The 11,623-nt window shown below is 62.2% G+C and overlaps 1 protein-coding gene across 1 annotated transcript; it reads left to right on the forward strand.

Moving 5' to 3' along the window:
• The first annotated feature begins 2,850 nt into the window (after positions 1–2,850).
• GLRA4 (glycine receptor, alpha 4) lies at positions 2,851–9,721 on the forward strand. Its single transcript, XM_010568810.1, has 8 exons — positions 2,851–2,965; positions 3,347–3,414; positions 4,188–4,411; positions 4,544–4,626; positions 4,810–4,950; positions 5,049–5,263; positions 5,568–5,717; positions 9,434–9,721. Exons 1-8 carry the CDS (start codon positions 2,887–2,889, stop codon positions 9,719–9,721), a joined length of 1,248 nt encoding a protein of 415 aa, XP_010567112.1. The 5' UTR covers positions 2,851–2,886.
• Positions 9,722–11,623: the final 1,902 nt, after the last annotated feature.

Here is an 11,623-nt window from a genome sequence, read left to right on the forward strand (position 1 = left end):
CTCGCCTTCCTCCTCCTCCTCGGCTGCCTCCTGCCCCGGCGCGGCCCGCTCAGGTGAGCGCACGGCGCGGGTGCTCGGCGCTGCGCGTCCGGCGGGGCAGCCCCCACTCGCGGGCCGTGGGGCTGCGGGGGCTGCTGCTCTCCGCACCGCTCCCCCGGCACTCCCTCCTCCGGCACCCGGACCCCCATTCCCCGGGAGCCGCATTTCTTCCCCGCCGGGACCCGGGCATCACCCCCTCTCGGAGATGGATCTCTCCTGCAGGACCCGGGCACCCCCTTCCCAGACCCGGAGGACCCCCGGGACCCCCACCCCCCGACCCGGACCTCTCTCCAGGGGCTGCTCCCTCCAGCCAGAACCCTCCCAGCTCCGATCCAGACCTCCCTACAGGCTCCCGGAGCTCCCCCCAGATCTGGCCTCACCCCCTGTTCCCTGGGACCCTGACCCAGCACCCCGGGGATCCACCAGACCCTCTCCCTCCAGCCCCAGCTGCACACAGCCGGGTTCTGCCTGTCCCCAGCAGCCCCTACCCCAGTGCTGGGTCCCTGATGGTCCCCCTGGCCCCAGGCCAGCTGGGGACCCTTGCCACAGTGGGAGAAGGGGCGACCTGAGCCAGGTCATGGCCCAGGCAGCTCCTTCTCCAGTGCTGCAAAGCCCCTGTGATGCCCAGACCCTCTTCGGGCTCAGGGGGTGTGGGGGGGGGGGGGGCTTAGGACTGTCCCTGACCCAGCCCCTGGGTCGCCCAGGCCAGTGGGTGTCCCAGGTACCATGGGTGCAGGAAGAACTCTTGGCCCACTTGGCTAGAAAATCCAAAGCCCCCAGGTCCTTTTTTCGCTCTCCAGCCACCTTGGATGCTATCTGGGACAAGGCGGGATGCAGGGGAGAGTGGGCCAGGCAGGGTGGGGTTGGGGGTCTGCAGTGCCCCTGGGCTGAGCCTGCTCCCTGCCCCCACTTTCCCTCCCATCACTCAGCCAGTACGGCTGGAGCAGCGCAGCGGGGAACCACAGCATTTGTGGTGGGGAGGGGGGAAATCGTATCAAAATGTCATTGCTTCACATGCGGAAACTGCTTGTCTTGGGGTGGCATTTTTAGGCAGATGTGAGCATTTTCCAGCCCCACCATCCCCTCGCTCCACAGAGGTGCTGAGCTCCAGGGCCCCGCAGTGTCCCGGCCAGGTTAGTGGCAGAGTCCCCTGGGACAGGCAGTGCCCGAACTGGGGAGCTGCAGCCAAACCTTGAGAAGAGCCAGGACCCAGAGGCTGTGTGCCAGCATGGCCCTGCCAGGGATGCCGCTGGAGGTGGCTGCACCCAGGGCATTTCTGCATGCCCTGCGGTCCCCAAGGTCCAAGCATTGCTGGGGCTACAGATCCGCTGCTGCTCGGCCAGGTAGCTGAGCCTCTTCAAGGAGCTAGCTGCCACTGCGCCAAGGGACCCTTCCTCCCACATGCTCCAGGGAAGAACCCTCATCCTCCTTTCCAGCAGAGGAGGACATGGTTCACAGCTATGTGGCAGGCAGAGGCCTGACTTAACTCCTTGTTGCCCTGGCCTCTCGCAGCCCTCCTCCCAAAGCTGCACCTTTCTAATGCAGCTCCTGGAGGGGGAATTTCTCCGAGCCTTTTGCTCTTGGCTAGGACCAGTCTTGGGTACTCTCTGCTGCCCATCTCCAATTAAAGGAAAACCTGCTTGGCTGGATCATTTTGGGGTGGCCATTGTGGCCATTTCTAGCTGGCAAGGATGCACATAAGCCCCTCCAGGATGAATCCCGCTCCCCTGAGAGGAGGTAGGAACAAGGTGTGTTGGTAGGAACAAGGAGGTAGGAACAAGGACCCCACGGGGTCCCAGCTCCCAGCATCATTCTCTGCTTGTGATAATGGGGTTGTAGCTCCAAGCAGGAGTGGGACCCACCTGGGCATGGACCTGGCAGAGTCATGAGGCTGTGTGCAGCAGCACGAGCAGCGTGCTCAAAGCTGCCTTTGTGTCTGGAGTTCTCTGACTAATTCCTCTCCATCACAGCCACATGCCTGGCAATGTGGTGAGCGAATGTCTCTTGCATTGTTCCTTGAAATGATCATTATAGACTGACAGAAGGAGAGAAACTGGCAGGCTAAGATGCGTTCACAGAAATATCCCCTCCAAGATCAGGTTAAATAAGTCTCCATCATCACTGGGAGTGCTGCGTGGGAGAGCTCATGTCAGCTCCACACCACAGTCAGTGCAGAGGTGGGCTTTGCTGCTTTTCTCCTGTCACATCGTCTTGGCCCCTGGCAAGGTGTCACAACCCCAACTGTGCTCCTAGGCACCTCCTCACTCATGCCAGGCCAGCCCATGGCTCGGAGGGTTGTTGTGTCCCCCAAGCCCCGAGTCTGTGCCAGGCAGGGTATGGATGTTTGCTCAGCAACTCAGGCCGAGGCTGGCAACTGAAGCCGGGAGGGACTCTGTCTGCTTTCCCCCTCCAGCACCCACACAGAGCCCGGCTGTCATACACAAGGCCATCGCCTGCTGCGCCCAGTCCCCACCGCAGCCCTGGAGCCAGGAGGCACCAGGCCCCGAACACCATGCCAGGGGACACGGTGGGCAGGGGCTGTGCTAGCAAGGGGGACAGGCAAAACGCCGGCACACAGCACTCAGGCTGTGGCAGGCAAGGAGGGGAAGCCGCCAGGATCACAGCAGAAGGAGGAAGGGGTCCTGGGGTCAGTGCGCTGACTCAGTGCTGGAGCGGGTGCGGCGCAGGCACACCCGCTTCCCATGACAGCTGGCAATCACCCCGAGGTGCCGAAATGTGCCTGCAGACCCCTGGTGCTGGCAGGCAGCTAACCTGCCTCCTCTGCCCCACAGGCTGGTCTCAGGGCGGGAAGAGATTAAAGCTGCTTCCCGAAGCTCACCCCAGCCCATGTCACCGTCTGATTTCCTGGACAAGCTTATGGGACGAACATCAGGGTATGATGCCCGGATTCGACCCAACTTCAAAGGTAAGGGAAGGACATGAGGCTCCCAGACCTGGCAGCAACCCATGCTTAAGGCTGCCCAAAACCAGGGAATGGGCAGGTATGGAGGCAGAAGCCTGACCCATGTCCCTCCGTCCCAACACCCTCCTCAGAGTCCTGGCTGCTCCAGCGATCACAGCCACCCTGCATGTGCCTGCTTTGCCTGGCAGTGTGGGCAGCTGCAGTACTTGCAGTGAGTGCTGGGGTTCACCCTGACACACTTTGGGGGTGACCCCAGCAGGCAGGGGGATGCTCATGTGCATTCATCTGCACAATGCACACAGGAGGTGGCATCCCCACATGTGCCTGTGCAGTGCACATGTCTCCCCAGCCAGTGGTGAGAGGAGGCTTGATGCTGTTTTCCAGGTCCGCCTGTCAACGTGACGTGCAACATCTTCATCAACAGCTTCGGCTCCGTCACCGAGACCACCATGGTGAGGGTTTCTCCAGTGTGACAGGCTCCTCTCCCAGCGCCTTGGGGCTGGCGGTGGCTCTGCCAGGGAGTGTGCAGGTCCTCGTGCCCAAGCCTTACAGGGGTCCTGTGAGCCCTTCTCCGGAGCTGGCCCTGGCACCGTGGTGGGGACATGCAGAGCCATAGCAACTGGCTGTGGCTTTTCTGGGGTCAGTTAACCAGAACTTGGCTGTGTGGGCCACTTTCCCCATGCCTGAGCTGGCAAAAACACCCCGAAGGGTCGGAGCAAGGCAGCTGGTGGTAGCTCCCTGCTGTTCGCAGGCTCAGCAGGTGCCGTACAATGCAAGCAAGCTCTATGTCCCTGTGATCCCCAGCCTCCTCAGGTGCATGAGGAACTCCTCTGAGGAAGCCCCAAGGCTAAAAATTCCCTATTTGTGCTGCTGCAAAGCCTTAATACCATCAACCATCACATCAAGCCCTCCCCAGGGCCGCAGAGCCCTGCGACAAACATTGCAGGCAGCAGCTACTGGTCCTTCTCTTTCTCCTCCTCTTGGCTGCTGTGGCTTTGGCTTTTTAATTTCCCGTGGCTGCTGACAGCACGGGAAGGCTCCTGAGCTGCCCCTGCCCTGTGTGTGGTTAGTGTCAGGCAGGCAGCACCTGTAGAGCTGAGCCTCAACCGAGACACCCCCTTCCACCTTCTTCTTCATCTCTTCTTCCTCCTCCATCTCTTCCTCCTCCTCCTCCTCCCTGGGCACCGTGGGGTGCTCCCGGCTGAGGTGGTGCCCTCTGCCCCAGGACTACCGGGTGAATGTCTTCCTGCGGCAGCAGTGGAATGACCCCCGCCTGGCTTACCGTGAGTACCCTGACGACTCCCTCGACCTCGACCCCTCCATGCTCGACTCCATCTGGAAGCCAGACTTGTTCTTCGCCAACGAGAAAGGGGCCAATTTCCACGAGGTCACCACCGACAACAAGCTGCTGCGCATCTTCAAGAATGGCAACGTGCTCTACAGCATTAGGTAGAACTCTTCTCCTCTGGTGCAGTGCCTGAGTGGGGAGGCAAAGCTTTCCTCTTGCCTCCTGTGAGGCAGCTTTTCCCCCTTGACTGCCCCAGCCCCCAGCAACCCCCTCCTTTCTTCTGCCTCCTCCAGGCTGACACTGATCCTGTCCTGCCCCATGGACCTCAAGAACTTCCCTATGGACATCCAGACATGCACCATGCAGCTGGAGAGCTGTGAGTACTTAGGGGGGGTTCAAGCTGTGCTTTGTCAACCCCCCCACCCCCATCCCATCCCATCCCAACAGCTGGCATCTCCCTGCTTCTGAGGGAGGTGAGAAGGAAGGACCGGTTGTTCAGGGTGGGGATGAATGGGGTCCATGTCCCCCCCACCCCATGGCTCCCTCCATCCCCCCACAGTTGGCTACACCATGAATGACCTAATCTTTGAGTGGCTGGAGGAGCAGGAGGCTGTGCAGGTGGCCGAGGGCTTGACGCTCCCGCAGTTCATCCTCAGGGATGAGAAGGACCTGGGCTATTGCACCAAGTACTACAACACAGGTGAGCACCCCAGGCACCTGCTGCCACACACCCCCCACACCCTCCCCCCCGCCATGGCCTGGGTGTGCCTCTCACCCACTGGGGCTCTTTCCCTGCAGGCAAGTTCACCTGCATCGAGGTGAAGTTCCACCTGGAGAGGCAGATGGGTTACTACCTGATCCAGATGTACATCCCCAGCCTGCTTATCGTCATCCTCTCCTGGGTCTCCTTCTGGATCAACATGGACGCAGCACCGGCCCGGGTGGGCTTGGGCATCACCACCGTGCTCACCATGACCACGCAGAGTGCCGGCTCCCGTGCCTCCCTGCCCAAGGTCAGTGCTGGCTCCATGCTGGGCTCCCGCACTGCAGCCTGCTTGGGGCAGCTGGGGTGCCCACTGCTGCCCCCGGCGCACCAGGGGCAGCATTCCCTTGGGAATGGGTGGCTCTGTAGCCTTGCTGGCTGGGGCACCGCATGTGCTGAGGGGAAACACGGCACTGCTTGGCCAGGCGAGCTCTGACCCATGTGTCCCAGCTGAGAGGGCTCCTGTGCCCCTTGGCAACGGGGCAAAGCTGGCAGTGGGGGGGATGAGTGAGGTGGGAGGCAGCGGGTCCCTGAGCCCTCTCTTGCCCTCGCAGGTCTCCTATGTGAAGGCCATTGACATCTGGATGGCCGTGTGCCTGCTCTTTGTCTTCGCCGCCTTGTTGGAGTACGCAGCAGTCAACTTCGTCTCCCGCCAGCACAAGGAGTTCATGCGCCTGCGCCGGCGCCAGCGGCGGCAGAGGATGGTAAGTCCCTCCCGCCACCACTGTCACAATATCTGTCTGTCCTCAGCCGCTGAGGGGACACCCTGGGGCTGCAGGGCCAGCTTCTCAGCAGCCACCGGGGCAGGGCTCAGCGCTGGACTGTATCCCAAGCCGGCCCCCTCCAGCACATGAGGGACCCACAGGCATCGCAGTCCTTCTGCCTGCCTGAGCAGCACACTGCACAGCACCCATGGGTCCCCCAGGCCCTGCCAGCACAAACACCCAGGGTGCTGTCCTCCTCCTGCCAGGACATACTAGGGCTCTGCTACCTCTAAAAAAGCAGAAAAATAAACAGCAAAGGTGGGGGAAATGGCCTTTCCCCTGCAGCCCCAAACTCCCGGGCTCCTCGCTGAGCTGCAGCGGTGATAGGGGCCCACTGCTGCATCAGGGTAGTGAAGCACCAAGGGGACCTGGTGGCACTCAGGGAGAGGGTCTGAGCTGCAGATGAGAGCACACCAAGGCCTGGAGAGGCAGGGTCCCATGCTCGCGGGACAGCCCTCCCCTCCGTCAGCCCATCGGCGCAGGCATCAGGCCTGTGAGATGCTCAGGGAAGGCATGCGGCTGCCCCACTCTCATTTTCTTGCCATAAGCACACTGCGAGGCACTAGACCTCCATGGAAAACACAAGTACATGTACACACTGCACAGGCACGCAGTGGCCTGTGCAGCCAAATCCCTTTGGCAGATGCTGAAGATGGATCCCAGTGCCTGGGCACTGCTGGGGGGGCTTTTCCCCTCATGTGGCGCGCCCGTCCCCCCATTGTCCCCATCCCGGTGCCCAGAGCTTCTGTCCCCGGGGCCAGGGCAGAGCCATCGATCACCTGCTGTCCTGTTTCTGTTTGGTGCACACTGTCGGATGCCAAAAGGGCCTGAGCAGCGGGACAGCCAGCCTGGAGTCCCTGCAGCAGCTGAGCGGCCGGCACGGCAGCGAGCACACCTACGCGACGCTCTCCAGCTCCCGGGTAAAGCACAACCCTCTGGCAGCCCCCTGTGCAGTGCAGCGCAGCGCACCCCCAGCCAGTCTCACCCCCCCCTCCCCAAAACAAGCCCCCCCAGGAGCTTGCCCCGGGGGCCAGCAGGGGCCCATGGAAGAAGCAGGGCAGTGATTTGCACAGAGCATGGGCCCATAGGATGGAGCTGCTGCTCCCTGGGCTGAAAAGAGATTTGTGAGAGGGACGAGAATGGAGCAGATTTCCCTGGAGACACCCCTGCTCCATGCCTTAGTTTCTCCTTCCGTAAAGCAGGACCAGCGCAGCCCCCTTTGCCGAGGTGTGAGTGATGCTAGGGCAGACCGATGGCCGCTCCTGGGCTGCTGCCCGTCTCCCCAGGCTATGCCCATGCCTCTGGCAGGGTGAGGTCTCTGCCTGCCTGGCTTTCCTGGCACAGGCAGGCTTGAAGCACTCGTGGCTGCCTGCAGAAACTCCAGCGCAGGCATTTGCTCAGGGCACAGGGGCACTTTGCAGCTTGAGGCATAAGGAGGAGTGGTGGGGCAGGAAAGGCTCCCAGGCTGGGGGGAGATACTGGGGGACGACCATAGCTCCAGGGAGATCAGGCCTGCTACATTCTTGCCTCCCCACCCAGCCACGCTGCCCCAAGCTTCCCCTCTGCCATCATCAGCCCTTGAACTCCGGGAGAATCTTCCTGGCTCCCTCCAGCACGCTCCCTTGCTCCCTGCCTTTCACAGCCCCTGAGCGCCGGCTTCTGGAGATGAACCCAACGGGAGCAGGGAGGGGGAGGCTCTGCCAAACCCAAGGACCATCTGCTTAAAAGAGACTGAAGTGCAGTCACCCTGAGGTGGAGGCTGCAGAGCCACCCTGGGGTGCTGCTGGCAAGGCACTGGTTGCAGCCAGGAGCATCCCGGGTTGCTGCTCAGTCAGAGACCGGAGCAGAGCCCCGCTGCTCGCAGCTCCCGTGCCGGCACTGCCTGACGCAGCAGCACAGCCTGGGTGCTGCAGCCCCATGGCAAATCCCTCCCACAAACCCCGCAAAGCTGGGCCCAGGGAGCTCCCTGCACCCAGCCTTGTCCCCCAGTAAGCACCCTAGGGCTGCCCCAGCCCAGAGGGACCCAGCTGGGAGGACCAGCACTCCCAGTCTGCCATCTCCTGCCCCAAACACCGTGGCTGGGCCCACTGGCTCCCCGGGCTGGGGGAATAGCTGTTGGCCCCAGGGCACCCCGGCTCCCCTCCATTAAGTCCCTCAGGGCAGCTGCAAGTGCTCAGCCTGGGGCAGGGGAATAAAACTCCGCTGCAAATGAGAACAAATCATCTCAGCAATTTGAGCCGCTGCTGCTCTTCCCACTGAGAAATCTTGCTTAGCCGGCAGATTGCTGAGTTAAATAAAGATGCCAGGGCGCAAGCTCTCCGCATGAGAGCCCCCTTGCCGGCTGAGCGCCTGTGCAGGCTGACCTCAGCGAGGAGGCTGCTCTAGGCGATTTGGAGGGCAGTGCCGGTCAGAGATGGCATTTGGGATCTGGCATCCAGGCTGCGTGTGGGCATGGTGTGAGGCGAGGGCCTGGCCTGCAGCACGCCCTGGGAGAAGAGACCCACCACAGCCAGATATGGCACTGGCAGGGCATAGGGGGGATGAGCCATAGAGACCAAATGAGTGGCCTGGGGGCCCGGTGAGATGCCAGATGCGCAGCCCAGGCTTGCACATGCCGGTCCCTCACCAAATCTTTGCACACAGACCCCCCCAAGCATAAAAAAGCAGGACAAGGCAAGTTGCTAATGATGCACAGCTGTCAGTGGAGAGGAGCACAGGCACCACTGGCCAGCACCCAAGGGGCTGCGAGGCAAGCAGGGCTCTGCCACGAATGATGGCAGTGGGCTGCAACCCAAAGGTGAGGGCAGGCGCCCAGCTCTCATGGCACTTTTGCAGGCTTGATCATGGGCATGCAGCCCCACGGGCATGCTGCCCTCCCTGCAGCCCCCCGCCAGCATGGGGGCAGATGGGGTGAGCAAGGGCAGAGACCAGCAAGGAGTCCAGCTCTCTCAGCCTCTCTCCTCTGCTGCACCAGGCAGTCCCTGCCAAGCAGACACGGGGAGAAACCAGGGCCTAGGCCCTTGGAGGGACTGGGAGGCCCTGCAAGCCCTGATGGTAGCCAGGCCCCTGCATGCCTGCCCAGCTCTGCCCCAGCAAGCTGCCTGCCCCCTCCTATTCACCAGCACAGGCACACTTCCACCTCACAGTGAACACAGCTGCCACAGCAGTGCCTGTGCCCCCAAGCTCCCTGCACCCCAGTGCACCCTGCACGCCTGTGCCCTGCAACCCCATGTGCCCATCCCCCTCCCTCCCCCCCCCAATTCGCCCCTGTGCCCCCTGGCTGCCAGAGAGCAGGGCTTCCCAAGCCCCCGAGCCAGAGCTGGGAGGAGGCTGGGGGGATCAGTGTTGGGCTGCCAGGGTCAAGGTTGCCCTTGGATGCACCCTTAAAACACATCCTAGATGACAAAGCAGTCCGTCAGTGCTCGCCCCCACACCCAATGCACACTGCTGCCTGCCACTGCCCACAGCCTGCCGGCCCTGTGCTTTTGCCTGCACGCTTCGGGCTTTCTGAAAGAGTGCCTAACCTTGTGCTGGGCACTTACATGACTGTATTGCCTCGTGGGGGGGCGTATAGGAGATGCAGCCACAAGCGCCTGCTCACCCTGCAGTATTGGCGCCCATGGGATGCCCTGGCTGACAGCCTTTCCCTTTGCCAGGAGGAAGAGCTTGTCCGCGAGAGCCGCTTCTACTTGCGAGGCTACGGGCTCAGCCACTGCCTGCAGCCAAAGGATGGGGCTGGGGAGGGCCCTGGCATCTACAGCCCCCCAACAGCCAGCATGCTGCTGCGGGAAGGGGAGGGCCTCTGCAGGCGCTACATCGACCGGGCCAAGCGCATCGACACCATCTCCCGAGCTGTCTTCCCCTTCACCTTCCTGGTCTTCAATATCTTCTACTGGGTTGTCTACAAAGTGCTGCGCTCGGAGGACATCCACTCGGTGCCCTGAAACCCAGAAAAGCATGACTGCCTCTCAGTCTGACCCCCGCAGCGTGCCTAGGCACCGCGAGCTCAGCCAGAACCACGTTTCCCTCTGTCCTGGAGCAGCGGCACAGCTGGCCTGGGCCTTGGAGCTTGGACATGTGGCAGCCCCCAAGTCCCTTTGGATGCCGGGGCACTGAGGGGGGGATCAGCAACCCCAGGTCCCCATGGTCAACTGGAGAGAAGGACCCCTCCTGCCTCCTGCATGGTGTCACCCCCAGGTACCCAGGGATGCTGTGCTGCCAGGGCACAGGGAAGCCCCTGGCACTTTGAGGTGCTGGACAGCTGGTGGCCATGGAACACCACCTTCCAGCCAAACACCCTCCATATCAGGCTGCTGCTTCTTCAGGCTGCATCACCGAGCTGTGGACCATGAGCAGCCAGGTGAGAGGCTGCAGCCCTCTCTCATCCCGTGGCCCGGAGCTCAGTTGCAGGAAACAGCAGGCAGCACCCCTGCCTGCACCGGGACTGTGTGGGGTGCTGGCTATGGCCACATAGTCCCCAGCCCAGCAACAGACAGGGTCCCTCCAGCCCCCAGCCAGCTCCAATCCACAGCAAAGCAGCAGGTTGCGGATGCTTTCCTCCCTGCAGAGCCCAGAGCTGCCTATAATGCCTGTGGCTGCAGGCAGGACTGTGGCAGAGACACTGGGCAGGAGGCTCCGTTTCCTATTTCCTCTAAGGAAACACCAGCCCTCAGACAGGCAGCAGGCGAGCCCAGTCTCACTGATGGTGAAGGGGCACAGACGGCCATTGGAGCAGCAGACAGGTGCCGTGTGGCACTGCGGAGCCTGCGGAGCACTGCACTACCTGCAGCGTAGGGCCCACAGCCCAACCTCTGAGGGAGATTTTTGGGGATCAAAGTGGGGGCATCTTGGCTGATCCCTTTGGAGGAGTAGAGTGAGTGGTGGCATCCCCAGACTGCTGCGTTCCCACTGCACCACAGTGCCAGCAGAGAGCTGGAGGTGAAAACCGCGCCATTCCCCAGCTTTCTTCCCACCCCAGCACCCAGGCACGACATCCTCTGAACGGGTTCACCCCTGCTGCTCCTCCACCGGAGAGGAGAGCATTCGAAACCTCAACAGGACAAGCTCAGCAAGGCTTCTAGCCCTCCAGACCTGGATATCCTCTGTGCTTAGCAGGAAATAAAAGCAGTAGGTGATGTTTATGTAGGACCTACAGAGAGAAACGTGTTGATGCTCTCCTTTCCCCCTGCTCACAGCCTGGTGGAGTCCATCCCCCATGGCCGTGGGTGCAGGAGAGGGCCCAGGGTCTTTCAGGCAGGGCAGGATGGAAACGGGATTCGCCCCTTTCTTTGGAGGCTGTGGTGCCACCATGGCATGGCGAGGGCTCTGGTGACCTGCCTGTCATGGCAAAAGGGACCCTGTAGGGCAGGGGAATGTGGGCAGGAGGCCAGCACAGCCCACTGAAGCCAGACCTGGGCAGAAACCCCCGCCATGGCTCCTGGCCCCGTTCCTTGGGCAGGAATCACCCTCTCGCTTGCACAACTTCCCAAGAGCAAAGCCCCACACCCCCCTGCCCAGCCCCCTAAGCCCTGCAGACTGCTCAGCTGCATGCACCTATTTCAGACAGGACAAGTGGAGAAGAACTGGCCCCAGGCCATGCCTGGGACCCACCAGGATGGGCCAAACCAGCTCCATCCCACCACCACCGCTGTGCATGCCTTCCCCACTGTGAGGGTCCCTGCAGGGCCTCACCATGTGTCCAGGCCAGGCTTTCAAGACTTGTTTTTGGGGAGGCCCCATTTGGAGGCGGAGGGAAGGGCGCACCTTGTCTCCTTGGCTCACCCAGCACCTGCCCCCCCACCCCCCCCCACCCCCCCAGGCAGTGCCGGGCAGGGGGGGGCCAGGGC

Source organism: Haliaeetus leucocephalus, unplaced genomic scaffold (genome assembly GCF_000737465.1).
Source record: "Haliaeetus leucocephalus isolate CR32 unplaced genomic scaffold, Haliaeetus_leucocephalus-4.0 Scaffold258, whole genome shotgun sequence".
In the NCBI taxonomy this organism is placed as follows: Eukaryota; Metazoa; Chordata; class Aves; order Accipitriformes; family Accipitridae; genus Haliaeetus; species Haliaeetus leucocephalus.